General features: G+C 39.3%; 2 protein-coding genes and 1 long non-coding RNA gene across 6 annotated transcripts in view; 2 read left to right on the plus strand and 1 right to left on the minus strand.

Moving 5' to 3' along the window:
• Positions 1-1,265: 1,265 nt before the first annotated feature.
• Positions 1,266-13,982, plus strand: LOC122640824. 2 transcript variants are annotated; one of them, XR_006329760.1, is made up of 4 exons: positions 1,266-1,276; positions 12,286-12,291; positions 13,667-13,745; positions 13,931-13,982. It is a non-coding gene; the product is annotated as an uncharacterized LOC122640824 (long non-coding RNA). The 2 variants fall into 2 exon arrangements; XR_006329761.1 differs by lacking the exons at positions 1,266-1,276; positions 12,286-12,291 and adding an exon at positions 13,459-13,490.
• Positions 13,983-22,079: 8,097 nt separating this feature from the next.
• On the minus strand, positions 22,080-22,808 carry LOC122639204 (transcription initiation factor TFIID subunit 8-like). Its single transcript, XM_043832026.1, has one exon. The coding sequence runs from the start codon at positions 22,806-22,808 to the stop codon at positions 22,080-22,082; it is 729 nt and encodes a 242-aa protein (XP_043687961.1).
• A 419-nt stretch (positions 22,809-23,227) lies between these two features.
• The window catches only part of LOC122641098 (OVARIAN TUMOR DOMAIN-containing deubiquitinating enzyme 11), a 47,582-nt gene continuing 43,001 nt past the window's right edge, over positions 23,228-27,808 (plus strand). For 2 of the 3 annotated variants that reach the window (XM_043834415.1, XM_043834417.1), the window contains exons 1-2: positions 23,228-23,381; positions 24,567-24,754. In XM_043834415.1, the coding sequence (XP_043690350.1) occupies positions 24,590-24,754 (165 nt within the window). In that variant the 5' untranslated portion in view covers positions 23,228-23,381; positions 24,567-24,589. Of the gene's footprint in view, positions 23,382-24,557; positions 24,755-27,808 lie in introns of all 3 variants that reach the window. The other variant, XM_043834416.1, reaches the window with a different exon arrangement.

The following is a 27,808-nucleotide window of genomic DNA, read 5'->3' on the forward strand; positions in this document are numbered from 1 at the left end:
ACCTTAAGATATCGTCATTAATTTTCTTTCAAGACTGTCGACAAAGTGTCTAATTTGGTTTAAGTGTGTTTTTCAAACCCTAGTGCATTCTTGTTATTTATTCAAGTTTCAGGAAATGTACTTTCAAGATGACCGACTAAGTTTTTAATGTTTCAGGTCTGTGTGTAAATACTGGTTGATGTTGATTACTGATCTCACATTTATCGAGATACATTTTAATCAATCACTTTCTAACACATCTAACGTTGTTATTGCAAGTGATGAAAGTCATGAAACTAATTGGTTCTCCTTAACATATAATAGACATGATGATAAATAGACTATTTTAAAACTAGTTAACTCATTTCTCCAAGATGCGCATTCTATAATTAGGCCAATGAGGTCTTGTAATAGGATAATCTTGGTTCATCAAGTAATAAACCCTAATTTAAAGATCACGTTTTTATGGAATACATCAATTAGGAGGCATTGGAGATTGCCTGACTTGCCATTTCAATTCTGTGAGCTATGTTCGAACATTGCATTGGTTCATGATCCAAGAACGCAACAGTACAAGGTTGTTCAATTTTTTCTATATGAGTATGACCATGATCATGAAAACTTCACCTACCGATTGGGAGGTGAAATTTTTACGAACATGGTCATAATTATATAGAAAAATTGAATAACCTTGTACTGTTGCGTTATTGGATCATGAACCAATGCAATGTTCGAACATAACCCATAAAATTGAAATGATAAGTCTGACAATCTCCAGTGCCTCTTAATTGATGGATTCCATAAAAACGTGATCTTTAAATTAGGGTTTATTACTTGATGAACCAAGACTATCCCATTACAAGACCTCATTACCTTAATTATAGAATGCGCATCTTAGATAAATGAGTGATCTAATTTTAAAGTGGTGTCTTTATCATTATGTCTATTATACGTTAAGGAGAACCAATTAACTTTATGACTTTTATCACTTGTAATAACAATTTTAGATGTGTTAGCATGTGATTGATTAAGATGTATCTCGATGAATGTGGGATTAGTAATCAACATCTGCCAATGTTTGCATACATACCTGGAACAGTAAAAACTTAGTTGGTTTTTTTGAAAGTGCATTTCTTGAAACTTGGATAAATAACAAGAATGCACCAGAGTTTGAAAAAAAAGCATCTAAACCGAATTAAAGATTTTATTGATAGTCTTGGAAGAATGTAGACTGCACATGGGCAAAGAAACTCTTGTCCTCCTTACAAATCTGTATCTAGGTTATACTTCAGTTGATGTATTTACACCAGACTTACTGTTTAAGATTGGTGGCCTAGAAAGATATTTTTGATTGTATGGCAATTATGCTATTGTAGCAAAGAAACTCTTGTCCTCCTTCCAAACCTATTATGTTTTTTTCTCTCCAGTTTTTTCTTTTTGTTCTTTTGATCGACCCGTCGTGTTCTTATTGTCTTTTATTTTCTTCTTTTAATAACGAGGAAAAAAATTATTAGTAATGGTGTGAACTGCATATGAGCAAGAGGATAAGAGATTTCCCTATCTTAGGAAAGAATATAAAAGACAGAAAACACAATATTTTGTTACTATCTGCATTTTACATATGAGATTTCAAATTACTTCTGAAAGAAATTCTGAACAGCTCACTTAATTCCTTCAAACTAGTGACCAGTCCATCATTAAGGATCCAGTGACTGTTGATGGTCTAGGGAGGTTTGGAGGTGTCCCATCAAAGATTCCTATGTTGTTTTTTGTTTCTATATGCACTGAAAGGCAGAATTGTCCATTAAATCTTTGCATCTTGGATTGAGATTTAGACAGCCAACATGATGGTAACTAGAGAGGGACTTCATTGTACTACAAGTTGTTGCTATATCCTTCATGTTTCATAGTGGATGAAGCAATATTTTGATTGGCTGTATGGTATATTAGCAACTTAATGTAGTTACAATGCAACAATAGGTCTTATTTTGATAGTATTTGGTTATGGGATTTTGTTTTAAATATTTTTATTTATACAGCAACAACTCAACCTCATCCCAACTAAATGGGGTCGGCTACATGGATCCTTGCCCTCCAATCAGCTCTAATCAAGGTCAAACTTGATACAAGGCCTAAGTTATGAATGACTTTCTGATGCAGGTCCAACTACGTTACTTTCCTCACCACTTCTCCTATGGTCATTTTAGGTCTACTCCTGGCTCATTTAGTTCCTTCAATCTGAATCAAACCACTCATCCGTACTAGAGCATCTAAAGGCCTCCGTTGAACATGGCCATGCCACCTCAAACAAGGAACAAAAATAGAAACTAACTAAAATTAGAAGCTACCTAAATGAAATAAAATAAACTTTCCAAAACTAAAAATAGAAACTAAACTTTGGCAACATTAGAATAGGATCTTTCTCCACTTGATGTACTCACAAGATCTTCTAAAATGCATCCCTACACAAGGCTAAATGTGGGTTGTGACATTGTTCATTTGAACAGTAATGTTAACATTATTTTGGTATTTTTTCCTTCATATTTTGATCTACATCAATTCCTCTTTCCAAAACCATATCATCCATGTAGACCTTCATGGCCTCTATGATCTCTCTCAACATGTCCATTCAGATCACCTCTTATTAAAATCTTTTTTCCTTGACTAAAACTTACTTTTCATCCATGTGTTCCTAAAATTGTAACTTACTACTTTCATCCAATCCTACTTGGGGTGTATAAGTACTAATTATATTGACAACCTTTTTCTCCAACACAAGCTTGAATGGTATAAACCTATCACCAAATCTTTTAACATCCAACACATCATTGTTTAAATCTTTATCCACTGTTATACTACTCCATTTCTATTACTTTTATCCTCTCATATACCAAAGTTTAAAGTCATCCAACTCCTTAGCACTTTTGCCCTTCCATCTAGTCCCTGTTGTACAATTTATGTTAATCCTTCTTCTCATCATAATTCATAACATCTGTCAATTCTACTCTCTTACCCATTAGATATCCTATGTTCCAAGATGGTAATCTAAACCTACGTTTTTGGAGTAGCTTCTTTACCCACACTTGTATACAGTGCGAGTACCCTTGTGGCCTTGCCTACTTGTCGCCACATCCGGGCGTCAATGCATCGTGTTGCTTACAGGGTACACCCTATGATGCAGATCCAAGCATCCGCAATTAGAAGCAGCCTAAGATTAGGGCCCAGTGTTTGGAGCCTTAGTATATTTTCATACTTAGTTTTTTCAGCTTTTGTTATTTCCTATACTTAGTGTTTTTTTTTTTTTTTTTTTTCCAGTTTAATTGTAAACTTAAAGTGAACTGGTTCAGACCATGGTTCGATTTAAGTGAATTAATCCTACTAGCTATTAGGTTTTTATTTCCTATTGGTAGATAGGGAATCTTTTAAGTTTAGCTTTTAATTAGAGTATCTTACCCCTTCCACGATTTTAGAAGGGGAATAATTCATATTTGGAATAGGATTGGGCCTTAGGCCATATTATATATTAATAAAATCGTGGGAAGCTCCCACACAATTCAGATTTCAGAAAATTAAACTTGTTTGCTTGCTGCCATGGTTGTTGCTGCTTTGCTCCTGTTAGATATATGGCCAGAATACCGTGGGGGTATTCTGGACCTTTTCTTTGTTATTTTGTTAGTTTTTGTATTATGTGGTTTAGTCCCACATTGCTCATGTACATATTTTACTATTCAATTATTCTTATAAATAAGAAGGTGCTTGGGATGGATTAATCATCCAAGCATAGAGTTCTAATTCAGATCCACTTAACATGGTATCGTAGTGGTTATGAATTAGAACCATTCACGATTCCCTCCCCTTCTCTAATTCTCGATCTCTCTCTTGTTCTCTTCTCTCCTCTTCTTTCCTCTGTTTTGCATTGTTCTTCTTTGTCCCATAGGGCAGCACCGATGAGGTGATCTATTGATCCATGCTGCCCTCCTTGTTACCTCACTTCATGATATGAAGAATTGATCGATAAGTGCTGCGCTCCTTTGCTGCGAATATTGAAAACTTTCCCTTCATTGGACAGATTCACACTATATTACAAGGATTTTGTTCACTATATTGGAGCTTCGGACACTGCGCGATCAGTATTCAGCACCTACATCAAGCTACATCAGTTCCAGCCCTCAAGATCGATATCTCTTCACACTTTCGGGTTTTTTCAAAACCACGACAATTGTCGATCTTGGGGTTCCACTTATCGTTAATTCTGATTTTTTGAGGAGTGCTTCACATCTGTTCAAGTGTACTTCGATTGCAATTTCAGCCTCATACGGTCATTTTTCAGGCCTCATATCATCTTATCGATTTCAGCAATTTCAGGGGTTTTTTCAAAACCTTGAAAATATCGATCTCAAGGTTTTCTCTCTCGTTGTTCTGATTCTTGGAGACACTTATTCCTTTATTATTAGAGGGCTTTCATCCTTGTTTCAGCCCTTAACTTGGAGGTATTCTTGGCTTTCTCTTCACAATGCCCTCTTCTCCGATTTGGGATTCTTCACCTGTCTCCATGGGTGACTCTATGGATTCGATCGCTACTTATGTTGGTGATGGAAACAAGAAACCGAGTATCATACTTTCTCTCCAAATCCAATCAAGTTGGATGGCACCAATTACCTACTTTGGCCACTAGTGCAAATTACCCCCTCCCCTCCCTTTGCCATTCTTTGGCGTGGCCCTTCTTTACCGGTCATATTAGGGGATCCACTCCAGCCACTGCTTTGAGGTTGGGGCTGCTCAGGAGGACAAGTGGCTTGCCAACAATGGAGTTCTTATGTCCTACTATGATTGGTTCTATGGTCTGAGATCTACAACACAATTTTCTTCTCCTTGCACGACCTCGAAATTTGGTACGCACTTGAGGAGACTTATGGACAGCTTGGCAATGATGCCAGGTATAGAAATCGGGAAGAAGGTCCTTCGCACTCTCAGGGAGAAATTGATGGTCTCGAATCTTTATGCTACCTTCACCCCGAAGCCTTTGGCAAACAATTGGACCATTTTCGATTTTCACCACCCAACGGAAATGCCAGTGAGATATTACTTCTTATAAGCAACACGTGGACAAGATCGGGGTTTATGATTTCTTGGCGAAGGATTAAATGTGGAGTATGATCGATTCGGTTCAAGTGTTGGGTCACAAGCCTTTTCCCACACTTCAACAGTACCCTATGCCCTCGTCTCCTCAAGAAAACCGTAGGGCTGCCATGTTGCACCCTCCTATTAATGACAGACGCTCTCCAGTCGCTGCCCCCGCCACTCCTACACCTAGTGGCATTGCTTCTCTTGGTGATTCTATTACAGGTCTCGTTGTTTGTGAGTCTGCCACAAACCTTACCACACCAAGGAGAAGGTTGGAAACTTCATGGAAACCCGCCGATTTTGAAGCTAAAAAGTGGCTGCAAGACAAAGATAAAGACAAAGACCAAGGCCCATCAGATCGAGATTCCGCATCGCAACTCCAAGCCATCGACATCGGTCTATCCCCCCCACCCGAGGATGATCTACAGGCCCTCCTTCGTATGCTCAGGACTTCATTACTGCTGCCGCCTCTACTACATCGCCATCGCCAATCCTCGCCTCCTTCGAGTTCACACTTTGCCCGGTCAGGTATTCCATTTGTAGGTCATTGTGTGCAGCGTGGCTTCCCATCCTTGGATCATGATTGGAGCTACGCATCATATACGCGGTTCCTCTACATCGCATTTCGCTGAGATATTCTCCCACTTCCGGGAAAGATAAGGTCAGAAGTGGCCGATGGGTCCCTTTCTTCAATATCCGGAAAAGGACTCATCAATCGCACTTCCTCTCTTCCTTTGTCTTACTGCTTTACATATTCCTAATTTTACTACTAACCTTCTTTCCATTAGTAGTATTACTCGTGATCTTAACCTATGAAAGTCACTTTTTTTCCCTCTCATTGTGTGTTTCAACAGATCTGCCTCCGGGAAGACGATTGGATTGGGTAAAGTGCATGGTGGCTTGTACACCGCTTGATGCAGGCCGCTTCTCTCCCCTTTGCCTTCTCCTGCATCGTAACTCGTCTTGGTCTCTTCGAACTTTACGATGGCGCTCTCGGTTGGTCCCCCCTTTAGGAATTTTAGCTCATTTATTTCCTCGTTTGGTCACCCTACATACTAAGGATGACTTTTTTGTGAGGCTTGTGTTACGCCAAACAGACACGTCAAATTATCCTATTTCAAATAAAAGGAGTTCTTCTTGCTTTAATTTGGTACATTCGATGTTTGGGGCCCTAGTCATGAGCCCTCTATTTCTCGGTCATGCCATTGGTTTGTCTCTTTTATCGATTGTCATTCTCGGAACACTTGGGTATATCTTTTGCACACTAAAATCAGGTTTTCTCATGTTTTGCATTTTCATAAGTTGATTCAAACTCGTTCCAGGCTACTCTCCAAATATTGAGAAGTGATAATGGAACCGAGTTTCTTTCAATCACAATTTCAAAAATATTTCGCTGATCATGGCATCATTCACCAAACTAGTTGTGTTGATACCCCGCCTGAATGGTGTGGCAGAAAGGAAAAACCGTCATTTGTTGGAAATGGCCCGGGCTTTGATGTTGGGCGGAATGTTCCTTCTCAATATTGGGGGGATGCGGTTCTCACCTGCCGCCTATCTCATCAATAGGCTCCCTTCTCGGGTTCTTAATTCCCGTACCCCCCGATATTTTTTGGGTCATTCCTCCTTTATTGTCCCTCCCAAAGTATTTGGGTGTGTGTGTTATGCTAGGGATACCGGATCTCCAGCAAGCTTCGAGCCTCGTGGGCTCCGTTGTATTTTTGGGTTATTCTCCAACCCAGAAGGTTATAAGTGTTACCATCCCCCTTCCGTCGTACCTTGGTGAGTATGGATGTTGTTTTCCATGAGACCCTTTCTTATTATTCTTCACCACCTCTTCAAGGGGAGAGTTCTAGTGAAGATGTGCCCTTTGAGATTCCTCCACTAGAGGTTCCTCCGTCACGCCTTGACCTCCTTTGACGATGCCCAAGCCCAACCTCCTTTGGATGATGTCCAAACTCCTCCGCTGTTCCTCCCTCACCTAATGGGAATCCTTTACGTGGGGAGACCATAGAAAATAGTGTTGTTAATGTTCCTCTTCAGGGGAGCTCGATCACCCGTAGAACTATTGGTGCATTTGAAGAGAATTGACAATTCCAACATACTCACCTACACGAGGGGGAACCAACAGAGAGGCGCTTGCAATCCCCTTTAGCACCAATACCCATCCAATTGCGGCCCAGATCCGGATCCTCCATCTCCTCGGTAATCCTCTTCATCCGACCTACCTATTGCTTCACCGCAAAGGTACTAGGACTTGTACTTTACATCCCATATCTCGTGTTGTTTCTTATAGCTCTCTTTCTCCATCTTTTTCGTGCTTTTGTATCCTCTCTTTCTTACAATTTGATTCCTAAAACTTGGCGGGAAGCATCTACAGATGGAAAGTGGAAGGCAACAATGTTGGAAGAAATGAGAGCACTACATAAAAATAATACATGGGAGCTTGTGACTCTTCCTCCGGGAAAGAAACCGAGTTGGATGTAGATGGGTCTTCGTGGTGAAAAAAGGCGTGGTTCTGTGGATCGATATAAGGCACGTCTGGTTGCAAAGGGGTTCACTCAAACTTATGGAGTTGACTATCGGAGACCTTTGCACGCGATGGCGAGGCTCAAATTTGTCCGGGTGCTATTATCTTGTGCTATAAATCTTGGGTGGGATCTTCAATAGTTAGATGTCAAGAATGCCTTCCTCCGTGGGGAGCTTGAGGGGGAGGTATATATGGACATTCCAGCTTCTCTCGATAGGATGACGGACCAGGGCAAGGCGCAATCAATTATCAGAGTTTTGAGATATTGCCAAGTCTCGCCCAGGAAAGGGAATCTTTATCCCCACGTCACCTTAATATTGAAGCGATGCCGATTGGGCTGGTTCTCCCGACTGTGAAATCTATCTCAGGCCATCCCTCCTTTTCATGGGCGGGAACCTTTGTCACATGGCGTAGCAAGAAGGTAATGTTGTGGCCAGGTCCAAAGTGAAGCCGAGTTTTCGTACGATGGCCCAAGGAATTTGTGAACCGCGGGCTTGAGGAGGATATCGGTGTTGCTATTCATCTTCCCATGATGCTTTATTGTGACAATAAAGCAGCCATTAGCATTGCCATAACCGTCTCAAACATGATCGTACTAAACACGTGGAGGTTGACCGACATTTCATCAAGGAGAAGCTTGAGGCCGGCCTCATTTGTGTTCCTTTTGTGAAGTCTATCGATCAACTCGGCTGATGTGTTCACCAAGGGACCGAGTAGCAAGCTGTTTCATCCTATCTTAGTCAAGTTGGGCATGCATGATATATATGCTCCAACTTGAGGGGAGTGTTAGATATATGGCCAGAATACCGTGGGGGTATTCGGACCTTTCTTTGTTATTTTGTTAGTTTTTGTATTATGTGGTTTAGTCCCACATTGCTCATGTACATATTTTACTATTCAATTATTCTTATAAATAAGAAGGTGCTTGGGATGGATTAATCATCCAAGCATAGAGTTCTAATTCAGATCCACTTAACAGCTCCTTTGAGAGTATGCCTTGTGAGTAATATCAAGGTGAAGGGACTGGTGGATCTCCAATTGACTCCTTACGTCTTGTAGACCGGGAGGATCTTCTTCTCAATTCCTTGCATCGAGTAGATCGGGGAACCTTTTCTTCTTCAAGCTGCTGCCTTTGAAGATTCAGTTTTCAAGTAAGTAATTTATTAGTTCTGCATTCACCCTTCTTTTTCTAATCCTTTAACCTAAGCCTATAAACCCTCATTATCATCTCCCCAATAATCCCCATCGATCCATATCAACCCTAGGTATTCATTGACCTGTCCAGCTCAATTCCATCATCAGTTTTCATTCATATTGTAACCACAGTACCTTCACAGCCTTCCCTACACTCGATCCTAGTCTCTAGCCCAAGCCATCAACTAAACCCTAATCCCTCTCAACCTCCATTAAAGCCCTAAACCCTATGAAAACTTTCCCATATTATAATCGAACCTCCCCCTCACCATCCTTATCACTCGACCTTAAGCCCTAATCCAAATTCCAATCCTAAACCCTAAATCTCATCACCCCCTTCTTTCCCAAAACCCAAAACCCAAAACCCGAAACCCTAATTTTCTAATTTTAAAAATCTCACTCAAACATCTTCAAACATAATTCATTAGACTTCTAAAAACCTGTGTAGGTTTACTAAATAAGATCCAACCCCATGACCCTAAGCCTAACCCTAGTTTTGACCTAATTCCTCAATTCTGACCCAATCGGCCAGCTGTTTGGAAGTTCATGGTTACTTGGCTCCTAGTAGATCCTTTGTCTATCTAGGACTACATTACCCTAGCTACTTGCTCACTATTCACTACCCCGAGTCAAAGTGTTTTGTGTTGCGTACAGGGGCCCTAGCATAACGTTGAAAATATTAAGTTTTCAAATACATGTAAAAAGGGTTTGGCTAGGGTTTTCCGGTGTCAGAAAGAACCTCCTTTATCCGGGCTTGGGACCGGCGTCAACAATAATACTTTTAATTAATATTAATTTCCAGATTACAATAATACCCCCAACCTTTGATAGCTACCCAAACTACCCTTGCTGGAACAATGGCCAATTTAGGTCTGGTTCGCAGCCTGGGTTCCAAAATGATCTTGTTTATCCAGCCTGACTCTTGCATCTGCATCACCTGTGAAGGGAAGTTTTCTCGCAGAACTGCAAGTGAAATAACAATTCTATGGTAAAGGCTGCTACAAGTTTCTGACCCTAATTTTGATTATGATTTGGAGCTCCGATTCGTTCAGTCGGTATATGTGTTTTAGGGTCTTAAGTACTGTAGCCGCCTCCCCGCTTTCTGTTCGTTCAGTTGCCTCACTAACTCCGTGAAAGAGCCCTCCTGAACTCGTTCACGACATTGAACCCTAATAATATTCTTATGCAGAATCCACAGTACAACTGTGAGATTTATGCTGTTGCGACAAGTAAGATCCACAAGAATCCCTGCCTTGACTTCTTTCGGCCACTATAAAGATTTCTTGTTCTAGTAATTTCTACTTGTATCTTCTCCAAGTTACAGAACTCATGGCTTGTGGGCAAGCCTCTTTAATGTAAGGCTAGATAGGAACTATCAAACCCCAGTCAGGATCACAAATAACACCAATATAGGTACTGGTTTCAGATTTGAAACAATGATGCAATTCTGGAACTCAAGTCTGAAACAGTAGAATAAATAGGTTTCCTCACTCTCAGCAATAGTCCACAATAAGGCCTTATATTTCAAACACGATAGTTCAACAACCAGCAGTCTAATCAGCACTGCCATAGGTCTGTAATGGACAATAACAATCAGAAAATAGACTCAACAGGAAATAGCAGCTAGAAAACTCAGATGGCACCTCCATTGGGTGAATAACTCCTGAAAATTTCAGATCCAAACTATGAGGATTGGCTGACCTAACTCAGGGTCTCAGAATTAGAAACTAGAATATGAAAATAAAAGTTTAGTGAACATAAGCCAACCCAGCCAGCAAGTCTAACCCAAATTGGGATCGAATGGAGGGAATGATGATAGAAGTTTGTCCTCCAAATAATACTGGAAAACAATGGCAGGATCTCAAGTTCCACTGGCTTTAAGTTGCAGCAGGAAAAGTTGGTTGAACTACCCAGCCGCAGGTGTTGGTTGATCACTCAGCCAGCAGGCAAGCTTCGAACATTTGTATGGCTTAATGAAGGGCTTCAAACAAGTCTCTGTTCTCCACAAGAATCCACGGTAGCAGTGTTGCGGGCAGGGAAAAATAGAAAGTAAAAGAGAAGGTAGGGAGATGAGAGATAGGGATAGGAGGGGTTGGCTATCTCAGCCTGGGCGTCTCACTCATCTCAGCCTCTCTCAGGACAATGCGTTGCAAAAACAGAAACATAATTTCATTCATTAAATCATGTGGGAGGCCTCTAAGGGCCATTACATTATATAGACTCAAAGGTTGAGTCCAAAATAGAACTTCTCTAGAAGAGCTGAGTCTTGAGTTGCAAGTAATTGAACTTTGCTAAGAAACAAAGAACGTAACTAAAATAGAAACTCTAACTCAGCGAAGCAAATAAAATAGAAACTCTAATTTAGCCAAGATTAATTAGTATTGAAATAACAAAAAAGAACAAAATCTTCTAGAAGCTGTCCCATCAATCCTTGAGTGTCTTGCTATCCAAGGCTTCTAGAATATTGGAAAATAGAAGCACATATAATCTAAGCTGGGCCCACAATTCTGCTCACATGAATGGTACCATGTGAACAGTAACTCGGATACCGTTCCGTGATCAGTAACTTTTTCTGACTTCTATTTTGGTCATTCTCTTTTTCATGCTTCGACTAGCATAAGATCTGCGGAGGGTCATGGTGGTGAGTTCTTAATTACGCTTGGGCTACATCAAGGATCATCCTTAAGTCCTTACTTGCGCTTATCATGGATGACTTAACTTGAGACTTACAAGGTGTATGCTTGTCGCTGATGATATTGTATTGATGGACAAGACAAAAACAAGGATTAACACCAACTTGGAGCTGTGGAGATCTACCTTGGAATCGAAAGGGCTTAAGTTAAGTAGATCAAAGATAAAGTACATGGTGTGCATCTTTAGCAACACGAGGACTACGAATGAGGTGGTCAATATCAAGGATAAAGAGATACCTCAAAGTGTTTTTTTCAGATACATGGGCTCTATTGTAAGTAAAGAAGACAATATAGAGGATGATGTTTCCTAGAGAATTAAAATAGGATGGTTGAAGCATAGAGATGCAAGCGGCGTTTTGTGTGATCGGCGTATTCCAGTAAAACTCAAAGGAAAATTTATAGAACTTCCATTCGACCTGCCATGATGTATGCTGCGGAATGTTGGGCAGTGAAGAAGCGGCACGTTGATAAATAAGTGTGGCGGAGATGAGGATGTTGAGATGGATGTGTGGAAAGACTAGGAAGGATTAAGTTAGGAACGACCATATTAGAGTGGAGTTGAGAGTAGCCCTTATACATATTATGAGACTCGTTTGAGGTGGCATGGTCATGTTCTACGGAGGCCTTTGGATGTTCCAATTTAGAGGAGTGACTTGATTCAAATTGAAGAAATTAAAAGAGCTAGGGGCAGGTCTAAGATGACCCTAGGAGTAGTGAGGAAAGACATGCATAGTTTGGGCCTTCTCTCTAGCGTGGATTCGGATAGAGATAGATGTATGGAGGGACCTCGATACATGTTGCCGACCCATTTTAGTGGCTTCATTTGTGTTTTCGGTAGATGTTGTTGTGCTCTTTCCCTTTATTATTATTATTATTTTTTTAGTCTCCGTCTTTACAAGGATCCATGTAGCTCACCCTATTTAGTTGGGATAAGGCTGAGTGTTTTACAGAACCCTTTCAAAAGTTCTCTTCTGTCTGGTTAAATATAAAGAAAAAATTTACAATGATATAACAAGACGAGATAAATGTTTTTTGACTAGGTAGGTTATGCCCATCTTTTACCTTTTTTTAGGTGGATCAACCATAGTACTAAAACTTGTTTCGTCTCGGTCGAGTTGAAACGAAATGCAACATCGAATTGAAAAATGCAATATTTCGAATATTTTGATGAATTTTCGGAAATTTTGGAAATCTCGGTAATTTCGGTCATCTCGTTTCGGAAATTTCGGAAATCTCGGTCATTTTTGGCATTTTACACCCACAAAAAATACCATATTTTGACGAAATTTCGTCAAAATTTCAGTATCTTGGAAATTTCGGTCAGACCGAAGCACCGAAACGAAACGAGATTTAGTACTATGGGATCAACCACTCTGTCCATGGGTTCACAATGCCTTCTTACTGTAAGAGAGAAAATCAGCATTCAGTGGATTTAGCCTTCTTAGGTTCAGACCCACTCGAGAACCTAGGATCTTTTACACTATCCCTGTTAAGTACACAAAACATCTTGGTAAAGCTCTTCGCTCTAGCTGTCAATCATGTAACAAGGATATCATCAAAAACTGAATGGTAATGCCTAGTTATAAGCTTTTGGGCCTTTACCCATTTAATAATAATGGAGTCTCATGTGGAACCTATAATCCAGCTAATAGCGGAATTCCTACTATGGCTTTATGATACCCAGAACACAATCTCACATCATGAAAAATGATTTATTGGTTTGGAATTCATGTTTTTCTACACATAGGACTTGCAGGAAATTTTTCTATGTAAAATTAGCACTGGCTGCGTCCTGGTGTTGACACCATGTTGCCTCAAATTCTGGAAATGACATTTGTACTCTATTTCCTTAGTTGCTTGTCAAAGTAGCCGGATTTAAAAGAACTCTCTTGAAAACATAAATGAGGCAATGCCAACTTGTTTCAGAACTTAAAAACAGCGTGGCATCAACACATCTAATGAGGCAGTCATTGGTAGATTCCATATTCTTCTTTAGTTTTTTATTTGTTTCTATTTCTTTGCTTTTTATTTACCTGAATTTACTGTAGACTATGGTTGATTTTTTGAATGTCTTGAATCAACTAATGGCAGCTTTCATGGATGGCCTTTGGTCCAGAATCTAACTTCATACTGGCATATGAGACTTCAGGAAATAATTTGGCAAGGTTTTGGGGAAAAGTGCACGGCAAAGATGTTACAGCGCACTGCAACGTCTAGCCCCCATTCTGGTATGGCTTCAATAGGAGATTAGCCATGAATCTATTGTTAATTTACTGATGGGGTCCCTTTTGTTCCTTAAGAAATCATGGTGATTTTGAGTCTCTTTCAGTAATGTGGTTTTAGTTGTCAAAGTGAATTCTTCTACTCAAGTTCAATTAATTAACTGAAAGTATGATGAACTTGTGTGTCGTAGGTCAAGCTTTTGTTATATTCAAGACAAGGGAAGCATCAGAGATGGCTATGAGTAAATTAGATGAAGGATGTCTTTTGCTACCAAGTGGGAGGTATACCTATGCTAAAAATTATATATATTTGACTAATTGTAATTGTTAATTAGGTAACTCTGTAGACTTCTCTATTCATGGATTACTTTGAATTTGTGTAATACTTTTTTTATGTCCCTCTTTCTAGTCTATAAATTATTAGGCTGTGGCATAGTTTCATCAACGACATTATTCTAGTACAATACAGTTGAGGCGTAGAACGCTTCCACCACATACAAAGTTATGTAACATGCAATATGGTTAATACACACACACACACACACACTGTGTAATCGTGTTATATGGTTGACAGAAACGGAAAACTGAAGTAGAGGATATTTAAGGCAAACATAAAAGCAGTGAGAGTGAGGAAACTTTTACGTAAGGAAGGAAAAGATATAACTTATTTACATGCTTGATTAGAGGCGCCATAGAAGAGGGAGTGAAACTGTGAGAGTGAAGAAACATTAGATAGACAAGACTAAACATAAAAGAAGCTGTGGGAATGAGGAAAAAATTAAGGAGGAATCAATCACACTCACACAGGTATCTCGTTCAATTTCCTACTCCTGCTTTCGACAGGATCTCCAGGACATTTTTATGCGCCTTTTCTTTTGAACTCTTATTGGTAGTCTAGACGAGTGGTTCCCAATAAGTTAAAACATTGAAGTCCTCCGCCTCCTGTCTCTATGATTGGGTTAAAGTTGACAAGGAGGGCCTTAAGGCCCAACTGCCCAAGGAAACCAGTGAACACTTTAAGCACCCAGACCTTAGAAAACCCATTCTTGGGCCTACTCACAACACATAAGAATACACATACCTGGAATGTAAATTATGGCACTTTCCTCGACTCCACCTTGACATCACGAGGCACCATGGTGCAAGGTTTGAAATTTTGGATTTTGACCCCATTTCGATTCCTGTTGAAGCCTAATATTTTTGTGAAATTTCAAGCCATTTCACAAATTCCGGTTCATTTCGACACTGCAATTCAATAGTCATTTCAAACCATGCAATGGTTGCCGATCATTGCCTTGGCACCATGGCAACTATGATTTCCTAGCATGGGTCACATTGGTTGCATGTGTAACTTGGATGTTAGAATGGTATATCGTCTTCTGATCCATTGTCGGGCTGCACTTTGTATCTGGTCTCATTTGTATTATTTATTTGTTATGACATTTAAAATCCCTGATAGTTAGTTGGAACCATGCATGCATAGAACTCAATGCTTTCATTTGGAAAGCATAGTTGTCAAGGCGTCGCCTAGGCATCTAGGCGGTTTTGTTGGGGCATAGGTGACCTCCGCCTTATCGCAAGGCGCCTTGTACTGCTTTTTATTGGTATTGGCCCTTATTTATGCCAAATATCATTTAAGATATTATTCATAAATAAGGAAATATCCCCCATTAGCCAATAAAGATAGTTAAAAAATCAAATTCGAAAAGGATAAAAAGTCAACCCCCAGTTCAAGAACAAAAATTCTGGATTTTCGATGATAGTTAAAATTTTCAACTTTATAATTCTGGGGCTCTTCTCAAATCTAAAAATTCTATAAATCTTAATATGGTAAAACATTGCTCAAAACCAAAAGTGCGGTAAAATATTCATTTGTTTTGATATCTAAAAAATATTTTTATTCAGAGCGATTTTGACAGCATTTGTGCATACCAAATAAGGTTTGACCGGAACATAACTTTTTCAATATAAATCAGATTTAAGCAATTTTGGATTTGTTGGAAAGTTGGTTTTGTGCTCTACCTAATACTAAAAGTTTCATGTAAAAATAAAATCATCTGACTTGTCAAACTTCTTAGAGAACAAGAACATTTCTCTAAATCGAGAACAATTTAATTAGTTATAGATAAGATCATATTTTCAAAGAACGATATAAACCGAATGTGAGACTAGTATAAATCAAGTGTATGTTTGATTATTTCAAACTTCCAATAGCTTGCTTCTTCAGTTTTGTTGTTTTCTAGTTCTATGTTGATTTTTGATGACTTGAGGAGGCTTAATGTTGATTTTTTATGATATATGGTATATATTGTAGTATACTAAAATATTGTAGCATACTAAATAATGTTAGAAAAGGGGGAAATAAAAAATAACACTTGGGGGCGCCTTGGTAGCCTAGGTGGGCGCCTTGTTGTCCAAGCACTTAGACACCCCTCCAGTGCCTTGGGTCGCCTTGACAACTATGTTGGAAAGTCAACATCTTGAGCCACCTGTTAGTTTTTCTTATCTGCTGGTGCTTACTGAAAGCATCTCCTGAATATACAGAATATTGTGTGTTATCAGATCAAGTTCCCAATCAGGCAATCTACAATTTTCTTTAGGTCTTAGCTCTTGTCAAATTAGAAGTTCTGTTAAAAAATGTATGAATCATGGTTCAAACCTTTGTGAAATCTCGCCAAAATTTTGAAAATGTTGGTGATTTCGACATGGCTGCAGAGAAATGCCACACGAATCAGGGATTCAATACTGTTTTGGTCGTAATTTTGGTCATTTCGGCTGAAATTTTGGTCATCTCTATATTGTAGAAAAAAAATGCAGTGTTTCAGCGAAAATTTTAGTTGTTTCAGCCCGAAATGGCCAACCGAAACTCACAGAAAAAATGCACTATTTCAGCGAAATGTTGGTCATTTCAGTAAATTTTGTCATTTCCGACAGGCCGAAACAAGACCAAAACCTGAGTTTCGAACTATGGTGTGAATGGAAGACTATTGTAGAGGGTGGATCTCGGCGCAACGGTAAGATTGCTCCCTTGTAACCAAGTGGTTGCGGGTTCGAGTCGGGAAACAGCCTCTCCGTGAAGTGGGGGTAAGGTTGTGTATAGTATCACCCTCACCAGACTTTGCAGTGGTGGAGCCTCGTGCACTGGGTATGCCTTTTTTTATAATATGAAAGATTGTTGTATAATGATCAATTTTTCGTTGATCTTGGTGTGAATTTTGCTGTATTCTATTGTTCCTTTCTGTTTTATATTGTAATTAATTCTTAGGGAAAAGTTTTTTTATTTTGGGATTTGTAGAATATCTATTAATATATTCATCATAATCATCATGATCATAATTGTCTACTTCAAACCTTACTCAACCAATTGGGTTTCAGTTGCAATCAGGTTCTGTTATTCCATTATATACGGAAGAGTAAGTTGGCGTCTGGTTTAAAATACATACCTGAAGGTGGAAAATAGATATTGATCTGATATGCTTTAGAAAGCCTTTGGAGAAATGGGGTTTAGTAGTGATCATGTCTTGTTGGTTCTTTCACCCATCACATTTCTTCACATAATTTAATTCAACCATTGCCCAAGTGGATACTATGGGAGAAATAGGGGAGTTTCTGTTTGTGCCTGTCCATAGGCTAGATGGCATCTAAAGATGCCATGAATCCGATCCATTTGCATCTAAGCTGTATTTTGAAAATTAATCGCTCAATGGCAGGGGTCATTTGGCTCATTAGGTAATCTCAAAGCCATTTTGCCCAGAGAGCCTGATATCTCTCACTTCCGGACACTCATTCCTTATGCTTTGGGAGTTGACAAAACATATATCCATTCTCAAAGATGTTCTTATTGTTTCCAGCTTCCCATAGAAAATCCTGCTGTAGCTTGTCCAATTCCTTGCAAAGTTTAGGCAGGACCTTGAAACTTGGAAGTGTTCTAGTAGAACAAAAGCTAGCTGTTTATGGGAGTAAGTTTCCTTCCAGTTGTAATTTCTACAGTTGTCCAGTTCCTTGAAATTTTAGGCAGAGCCTTGAAAGTTTTTCTTCCCATCTTGGTTCCCAAAAGCATTCCAAGTTCTTTGAAAGACCACCAGCCTTCATTGCATGCCTCTAGTTTTGTATTGCCATGGCATTCACTGGCCCCTAAATTCTGTTTTATAATTTCAGTTTGAATTGCGTTATTTGTTCCTGTGCTAGCTCAACAACATCAGCTTAATTTGGTATACGATTGTATCCTTACCCTGTTGCTTAATACTGCTAATAGCATGGTTGGTCTTATTTCTCTTTTAAAGGTTCTATTTTAATTATTTATTCTCCCTCAGGTGCTTGCCATGTGACCCTCCCCCTCCCTGTATTAATTTTGATGGTAGTTCTTTGGGTAATCTTTGATCGTTAGCTGGTGTTGGTGGGGTTTTTAGAGGTGTAGAGGGTAATATGTTGTTTGTTTAATTGATATGTGTATTCTCAAGTGGTAATGTTGTTTTGCTTTTGATGTCACCAATCTTTTGGTTGTTATATCAACAACGTTAAGTAGTGTCTAGATCTTATTCTTATTGAATATGATATGGCTATGAAATGGAGATTGCTACAAGCAAGATCTGAAAGCTGGTGGAAGGGTTTGTATATAAGGTTCCTTGTTAACACATCTACTTCTGGATTCATGTCAGTCTTTTGCAGTGTGATTTTGCTTCGGTACTTATTTTTGTTGTTAAAATGGTTATTCTTTGATAGCAGCATGGGGATGAGCTGAAGAAACTTAGGGGCCAACCCTAGTCGAAGTGAAGACTGCACTCAGATTTTTTTTTTTTTTCTGTGATTCTCTCATCAACATCACTTGAAGAAAATACAGGTCTCCCCATTATAAAAGGGTCCACTGGAAGCTTCAAGAGAAGGTACTGTTTCTGATGAGGAAAGACCACACCAGATTTGGGGATGTTATGTATGTCTCAAATTCTTGGACCTGTTTCGAAGAATGACCCGCTCCGATATTTTAAGTGGCGATCCGATGGAGGAGTATTTATATTCTTTATCCGTTTTGTTGTATATGTGTGAGAATTTTGGGGTTTTCGATTTAGGGTTTCTGGGAGAGTGAAGCAGCGCCGTTTTGGGTGTTATTGTGAGATCGCCATTATAACTTTCTCCAATTTACATAGTGAAACATCTTAGCCTTTGCCTGTGGACGTAGCACACCATACTGGTGTGTTAACCACGTTAAATCTCCATGTCATCTTGCTCTGTTTTTGTTTTTCTTTGTGATTTGATTGGTGTTTGTTTTAACAGGGGACTAAAAGGTTTTTGTGGCAGATTTTTGTGCTCCGAAACTGGGACGTGTTTGCTGCCAAAGGGAATTATTTGTTCCAAACATTCTTAATGCAAAGATTGGAAAGAATATGGGGAAGCTCTCAAGGGAGCAAACGTGGTCTGTATATTGAAATTTGGTGAAGCTTTAATTTCATGTGGCTTATACTTACTTTCATTCTGTCAATAGTTGGATACGGATTACTTATTTTTTGGCTATAATGAAAGAGGAGAAATTGTTATAGATCTAATGGGTGTCAAGGTCAGACAATTATACATCACCCAGCCAGGAGCTTGAATTGATTCATCTTGCTTCCATTCAGTTTGGGGTAGGGCCCTCAACAAGTAGGTTAGGGTAGGGTAGGGTCAAGTAATGTCGGCGTTAGACACAGTATAGGGGCATGCTTGCACGACCGTGTATGAAATTTTTGGCTTTTTTTAAATGAAGTAATGACTCATGCTGAGGAAGAATAGCCTTAGCAAATGCCAATAATGATCACTGACGGGCTGTGTAGTACCCTGCACCAATGTGGATCCAATAAGGGTGTGATTTTGCATTTCATGGAGGCAAGGTAGTGATTTTGCCCTTCTTGTTTCTAGGCTCAAGCATCACACAACCTGCAGTCTTCATTTTCCCATAAAATAGTTTTTATTATTTTAATTGAGAAAACAACAAAGTGTGGGTGTTTCTTTGGCCTCCAATTCCCTGTCCAGTCCAGTTCCCTAGTTCCTCTAATAGGGGGGGGAGAGATGGGGGTGGACCCCACTCGGGCAGAGTGTTCAGATAGGGGTAGGGTGAGTGGAATTGGGCCAGGCAGGGAATTGGAGGGGATAAAGATCTGTCTCAGGGTTGAGATTCTAACAGAGACGAGCAAATTTCAAGTGCGGAGCGTGTTGGTGTAGCTACGGTGCAGTCTTTTGTCCTACTGCAGTATGGTGATGAAAATCATAGATTGGCAAGATTCTTGCCATTCATTACTTGGGTAGTTATATTTGGGCGAGTTTAGTACCTCTACACGTAACAACAGGTGAACGTACATGTGAGAGTCAACCATCTGTCCTATTTTGCCATTTATAAAGGGAGGAGGGGTTTTTATGGAAACAAAATTAAAATGTGATTGGTTCTGAAATGTATGTTCACATGTTGGTACGTGTAGATGATTCATTCTCTATTTGGGCCTTTGGATTTGACTTATTGACCATGGATAAAGACATCAGTCTCCACGAAGTTGGAGTAAGGTTGCTTACATTATGACCACGAGAATCTCATGCACTAGGTACACCACTACACCATGGATAAAAAGAGGGGGTGAATGTTCGTACGTGAACAACTGACAACCGTTCAGATGGAACATTTCCACTGAATAGATTTCATTTGAACAGCTGTGAGTTGTTCACGTATGCTCACGTACGTGAACATTCCCTGCACTCGATAAAGATACTTAAAAATTAATATACAAATTTGGTTTATTGACCATGGATAAAGATGTCGGCAATCTCCACGAAGCAGGAGTAAGGTTGCTTACTTCGTTTTTTTTTGGGTGAAAAGAGTCATGTATTAAAATAAGGAAGACGAATTATAAACTGTCACCCATAACAGGAGTTACAGAGAAATAGGGATCGGAATTGGGTCAAATAGTCCTACACGTAATTGATTGAGCCCTCCTGGCTAGGGTATCTGCTAATTGATTTGCAGCCCTAGAAATACAAATAAATTGACACATTAAAATAAGAGACCAAGGTTGCTTACATTGTGACCACGAGAATCTCATGTACTAGGTACACCACTAAATCATGGATAAAAATACTTCAAAATTAGTATACAAATTTGGTTTTACCATTTTACCCTTCGTTAGATGCGTAAATTTGTAAACATGTACCTATAAGGAATAAGGATTGCTTATGCATACCTATCCTTACTTTCCCCAACATGGTCGGGTTGGGTTGGGCTTTATAAAACCCTAGCCCAACCCTGAGTCCCCTTAGCTGGGCCCATGCCCGACCCGATCATGACTCAGGACCTGAAAAATCCAACCCTGCCCTCAGGGTCGGGCCGGGCTAACCTTGATTGGTCCTGATCATGGGGAGGGGGAAGGAAATGCATGGGCTGGAATGGGCAAAAAATAACACTATAATAAAATATATTATATCACTTATTATCTTCATATATAATATATTAACAAATTATTAATTTTATATTTTTTTGAAAAATAGAAGGGGTGTACAAGTGCGTTTTTTGAAACTTTGGGTTTATTACTACTTTAGGCAAAGTACATGGGGTGTTCGCGTAATTTTCCCTTTATTAAAGTGTTTCCAACATAGTATCACAGACATCCAATGAGTGGAAAGCGACCAACTTATTTCACTTGCACAAGATAGGACCCTTCGAGTCAAGGAGTTAGTCACGGTTACGCACAAGACTAGACCGTCTAAGCTGGGAGTCACAATGAAGAATGATTTTTTTTTTTTTTTTTGTAGGAAATAAGATTATTTACTAAACATGTCCATTGTAAGGTACCTATAAATCAGAGCCAATGAATGAAAGAGGCCAAATTATCTCACACAGGGTTTTAGTAAGCGGTATCAATATTGGTCTCTGCTGATATCGATTCGGATCAACTGTGTAGGTCTAGATCATCCATGTTTTCTTAAAAAAAAATATTATTTTTTTACATTTTTACCCCTATTCATACCGAATTGATCAGAAATCGATATCGATACGAATTGGTTGATCCAATGCTGATTCCTCAAACCATGATCTCACATGCACAAGTCAAGGCTCTCCAAACCAAAGAGTCAACCATTGTTAATTTCCTTAAAAATATAATAGAACGAACATTCTCTCTAAGATTAAATGACAATATATTTAATATCTATATCATACAAATTCAGCTTCATCAAGAACAAATGCAACCAGGTTACCTGGTTAGCATCTTTTCATCACAAAGTCAAGACGTGAGTTCGATTCTCACCACCTACTTATATTTCGGTATTTCTCCCTTATAAGGGAATGCCTAATTCTCTCGGACCATGCCATGACACCCTTTAACCTCAATGCCGTCTTCTTCTGCAAATATCATGCCCGATCGCTAATTCCATTTTGAATCTCACCTTCGGCCTCTCAGCCGGCAAAATCCTCTTCTCCTTCTCCTCCCCATCATTCCCCTTCTCTAAACCACACCGCTCAACATCAACAACTCGATTAGTTTCACAATCGTTCTCTTCTTCATTGCCACCTCTTTCCTCTTCTCTTCGAACCCGAACTTCACCGTTCTTGTACGTACTCGGATCGGGAAACGCCGGTAACCATGGCGGAATGTGAGAGAACTCACTGTTTTGATAATAACTTTTTCTGGGTTCACTCAAACATCGCGAAATATGTGATCTTTTCCCAGCATTGGAGCGAGGGATTGGCTTCGCGAAGGGGATCTCATCGACCCAACTCACGAAACTCATGACATCCCTTATAATTGCAGAATCTAATAGGGATTTCTTAACATCCGAAGCGCCACGAAAGCCTTGCCCTGAGTTCATATCCTCAATCGCGTGAATCACATCGAAGAGATTGCATTCGGTTCTACCACTGGAGTTAGCATTTGATGAAGCGGATTTCGCTAGGGCTTCCAGGTACTTGGTTGCTATATCTGAGAGAGCTTCGAGGGCTGAGTGTTGAGAGCCGGTGAATCCTACAGATTGGCAAATCTGAGCAACTGCAACCTTCGATATGGCCACCCTGAAGAGAGAGGGAGCTCTGGTTTCTCCTTCATCGTTTCTGCTCATGGCGGTAACCTGTAATGGAGAAGAAGATTTGCAGAGATTTCATTGAGGAAGACTAAATAATTACTCCATAAACCCTAACTTGGAACTCTCAGATGATCTTAAAGTCTATATAAGGTTTTCGATAAAAAATTTTAAGAGAGGGTCCACACGACTCAAAGCCATTAATTTAGAATCTTCATAATTTCCTTATCTCTGTGTAATAGTCCTTGGATCAGAATATTTAAATGGAAAAGATCTTAAAATAGCGGTTTCTAATCGAAAGTATTATAAATGTCTTTGTACTCTTCTGAAATTTACTAATACGGTCCCTAATTTGTTTCGAATTTACGAATATAGCCCTATGAACCTGAAAGTCTGAAACTAAAGAACCTGAAAGATGCCAATGAAGTAAGAAGCGAAGACGTGGCGTAACTAGAAACAGCTGTGCGTACTTCGCACCTGGCGTAAGATTATGGGTAGACACGACAACGGTCAACTTTTGTGTCTGTGAGAGAGTAAGAGAGAGGGGTCGTTTCTTGTTACGGAGAACGACCATCAGTGCAAGCATCCCCAAGCAATCGTCCTAAAGAAAACGTGTGCTCTTCTGCTTGTACATCTCTTCTTGCAATTCATTAGGTAAAGAATATCTTGGCTCTGAAACTGTTCTATTACTGATTGGATAATTTCTTTTTCTGTGCTTTCTCCACTTCATGCGATCTGTTCCGATTTTTAATAGGGATACGTCGATTGGGAATTGTTTCTGTTTTTCAAGGTATTGGGTGTTTAGAAAATTCATTTTCTATTTAGTTTGGATGGTGTTTGATTGGTGGGTATCTTTGTTTTGTTGAATGGAAGAACTAGGTTGGGATTTTAACGCTTCTTAATTTGTCTGTATATGTTTCCGTAGTTGATTTTAAATGTTATAACTGGCATTTTGATGGCACATATATGTTAATTTACTAGGAGATAGTTGTGGGGAGGTTCTCTGTGCTGCAATAAAGAAATTAGTGTTCTTTGTTTAAATTTTTGAAAATCTTTTTGTTCGTTATTAACTTGTGAACCTAGTCTGAATCCAGTAGCAATTATTTTTTCCTTTGATATACTTCTAATTATTAGGATAGAAAGATAAACTTCTGAAGGTTTCATCTTTGAAAATTTCCCCCATGTTGTACTTCTAATTATTAGGAGAGTAAGGTATACTTCTGAATTATGTATTTATGTTAACAGTTTTTGAAGATCCTTGTCAGCATTAATATATTGTAAGGGAGGATCCAAAGGGTTATCCAGATTCTCTTACCATAGGAAACCCTTTTTAGTCATTGAGAGAAATCAAATGGCTAATCCAAGCTGCCCTCCAGATAGGCAACCCTCAGGATTCGCCACTTGTCAGTACCCAGTACACATCAGCTCAGCTCTGTGTATCCCGTTCTTGGACACTTTCCCATTTTAACATCAACAGTTGAAGTTTTGAAAGTTTAATTCAGAAGGTTCGGAGAGAGAAGATGACTTTCTATTAACTCTGTAGTGGGTGGGACATCTGCTGTAAATTGTCATGACGTGGTGATCATATGTAGACTTTTTGTGTTACACTTTGCCACATTTAAGATTCCTTGTCTAGTACCTCCCATTCTCAAATTTGTAGCAATTTTTCCCTATTGCTAGCATGTAGTTTTTAGTTGATTAATTCATTTTGGAATTGTGTACTTCTTATTATGTGTAGATTGGGTATTTTCTTTTTGTGACGATTTTCTTGCATTCTCCATTTGCCAGTAATATTAGCTAGATGCTCCCATTAAGTTAGTATGAACGATAACCATGCCTTTGCACGTGGGAGTTCTAGTTCCAGTGTAAGTAGCAGCCTGCCAGACACGGAGGATGACCGAATCATTGCTAGTATCTTGTCAGAAGAAAACTCAAAAGAAGATGGCAGGCTTGGAAAGAGGCTGTCTCATTTGGATTCCATCCCGGTAAAACTCTCACTCTCAAAGACAATATATTCGTTCATGATATATATGCATTGGTGTTGAGCATACCTCCAAACTCATTAGATCTTATTATATGTCTCAAAGAAATATTTATCTAGGTTATTATTATTCCACTCTTAAATTTGAGGGGGAAGCCTTGTACATGCGAGCCATATGGTTATTATATACCTCAAAGAAATAAGGGGGAAGGCTTGTACATGGGGGCCGTCTGGTTGGAGAGGCTCTCAAATTTGACAGGTGGTCTTTCTAGGTTATTTCTTCACCTATCCAACAGTCAGAATGAACAAATGAGTAGTCAATGTGGCAAATTGAGTTGCTTCCAACTATTCTTTAGTTGGCTACTATTTAGCCTAAAGGCCAGCATAGGTTGGAATCCTCTCAAGTGAGGAACATTTGTGCAGGTTAAGTGAAGCCCAATTAGTTTGCTAAGAGGACCCACCCAAAAGATAATATGTTTGAACAATTCCAAAACTATTCTCTACAGTATAGGTCAGTACCAACTATTTTTCTAAATGTTTAGAAAAAAATGCAAAGTGCTATAATTTGATAAATAGTTTCCTACAAACACATCTTGATACTACAGGGTATTGAGTAGTTACTGTAACTTCCTAAAACAGATTAAAACTACTTGAAATTACAAGAGAGTTGGAAAGTGTACTGACTTATAGAATAACACAACACCAAAAATAACAATTTCTTTCCCGCTAGCAGATCCTCCAATTTAGGAAATAAATAATGAAAAATCACAAAGAAGACCAGAGAACTCTTATGTATATCTAAGAGAACAGATAAACAAGTCTGAAACTGAAGTTTGACTCTCTGAAGCCAAACTGTAAAACGTGCTATTTTTTCTTATAAAAAATAAACTGCCACTTGTTGATCCAATTGAAGAAGAGGGAAATTTCAAACAGTTCCATAGACAGATATAAACTACCTACTAATATATTACAAAGCATGCCAATTTGATCTGATAAGTATTGAAGGAAGACACATTCGCTGACCACATGAAATTTCCCCATTGAATAAAATTAAATACTAATTTAGGACCAAGGAATGTAAGACTGCAGCAAAAGAACAGCAGTAGAAGAAACCTATTCACCTCAAATAGCATTAGGTTTGCCCATCAAACCATTGGAAAAGACCCTTTCTCTGCTATAGAAAACTATAATCATTACTGCTTTAAAAAATGATGTTTGATGTGACTCTGTTTATGTTTGTCTTTGAGAAGTGATAATCAGAATCTGCTTAGTAAATCTTGACTAACTTAGACTCCGAACATAGAAATTTTTAAAGCAAAAGACCCTTACAATTTATACAACCAAGAATAAAATCTCTCCTCGATTTGAACCCAAAATCTAAGTTCATGATGAGAGTGAATGCAAAATAATAAGCCCCCCTCCCCCCTCCCCACCCCCCAAAAAGGCCATTGAGATCGATTGTGATGCAGGTGCACTACATTGGACCGACTCAAACCTATTTGGGTATCCAGATGGAGATGAACCAGATCCAGTTTGAGTTTTAGGATCTAGTAGGATTTAGGAATTTATGTTATTTGTGAAATAATGTCTTTTAGTTTATTTTAGAAGTTAGCTATGCAGGGTATTTGGTTTCTCAATTGTTCTTAGTTTCCTTATTTGAATAAATTTCCTAGTTAGAGAGTTAGTCTTTATTATTCTGTTGATTTGAGTTGATTGTGTTTGAGAGCCTGCGTGGCTGTGAGCGTGTGCGGGTTTCTTCTTCTCCCCCCTCTTTCTTATGCGATTTCCTCTCCTCCCCTCCAACACTGAGATTCCTCTCAGGTTTCCTCTTCTTCCCTAACTGGCCCTCCCAATTTGGAATCAGAGCCGAAGGATCCCATCTTCCACCTTCCCTTTGTTTCCCGCATAGCCCCAAACCATCCGCGTATCACCCATCATCGTCATCATCATCCCATTCTACCCGTTATCCCAACCGTACCACCAAGCCCAATACCCCCTAACTCCTTCCAGCAACTCCGGTAACCTCTCCAACCCTTCCCTTCATTCCCACATTAAAAAAAAAAAAAAAAATCCTGCCGGCCCATCACCCTTCCCCTCACTTCTGACTCCAATAGAAATCCTGTGATATCACCATCCCAACTCCTCCCTTGATTTCCACACACAAAAAAAGAAGACGACGACGAGAAGAGAACGTGAAACAGAGAACCAGGAAAAAAAAATGCGCAATCATACCTGATTTTGCAGTGCTTCTCCCGCCGGATTCCTCGCTAGTTTCGTCCTTGTTCAAGTTGAAGACTCCATCTCGATCTCCTCCGTGACCTCCTTCCTCGCGTCGTGTCTCGCCTTTGTCGCCTTCCTTTGGTGTTTTCTCTGGACTATGGAATAAAAACCCCAAATAGGAGATGGTAACCCCTCACGATTTCCCCTTTTGACTCTTTACTTTATTTTTTTCCACTTTGTTCCTAAATTGCTCCTCCACTTATTTGATAATCTGTTTAGCTCTTAATTTGTTTTCCAGAATTACCCCTATCTTTAGTCTTTTTATAATTTGTGCTTTTTAGATCCCATTCTTCCATGTTTACCCCTCCCCACCAATACGTTACACTAGAATTCTTTTCTTTAGTTTGCAGTTCAATAAATCTGCCATTGTTATCATAAACCCATTACATCATGGGGGTTGATCGATACGATTTACTTCTTTCAATTAGGGTTGATCTCCATACTCTACAAGCAAAACTTTATGCTTTTCATATAGGGCTTCTTGATTTCAAGACAGGTTGTTGGGAGCTTGCCAACAATAATAATTGCTTCTATGATAGGGTGTCAAGCATGATACAACCTTCAGAAGGCACATCAGATGTGGTAGAAAATATGGACAACGAAAGCGACGATCAAACTGACGTACACGGTCCAATCAAGATTGCAGTTGAAGAATTGATTGACGGTCTGATTTTAGTTGTGAAACCCCACAATGAGATTCCTATCGAAGAGGTGTCGGTTGCTAACGACCATTAGAAGATTGTGATGCTTGATCATGAGATGTGCTGGATCATCGTCC

The sequence above is a fragment of the Telopea speciosissima genome, chromosome 9 (genome assembly GCF_018873765.1).
Source record: "Telopea speciosissima isolate NSW1024214 ecotype Mountain lineage chromosome 9, Tspe_v1, whole genome shotgun sequence".
Classification (NCBI taxonomy): domain Eukaryota; kingdom Viridiplantae; phylum Streptophyta; class Magnoliopsida; order Proteales; family Proteaceae; genus Telopea; species Telopea speciosissima.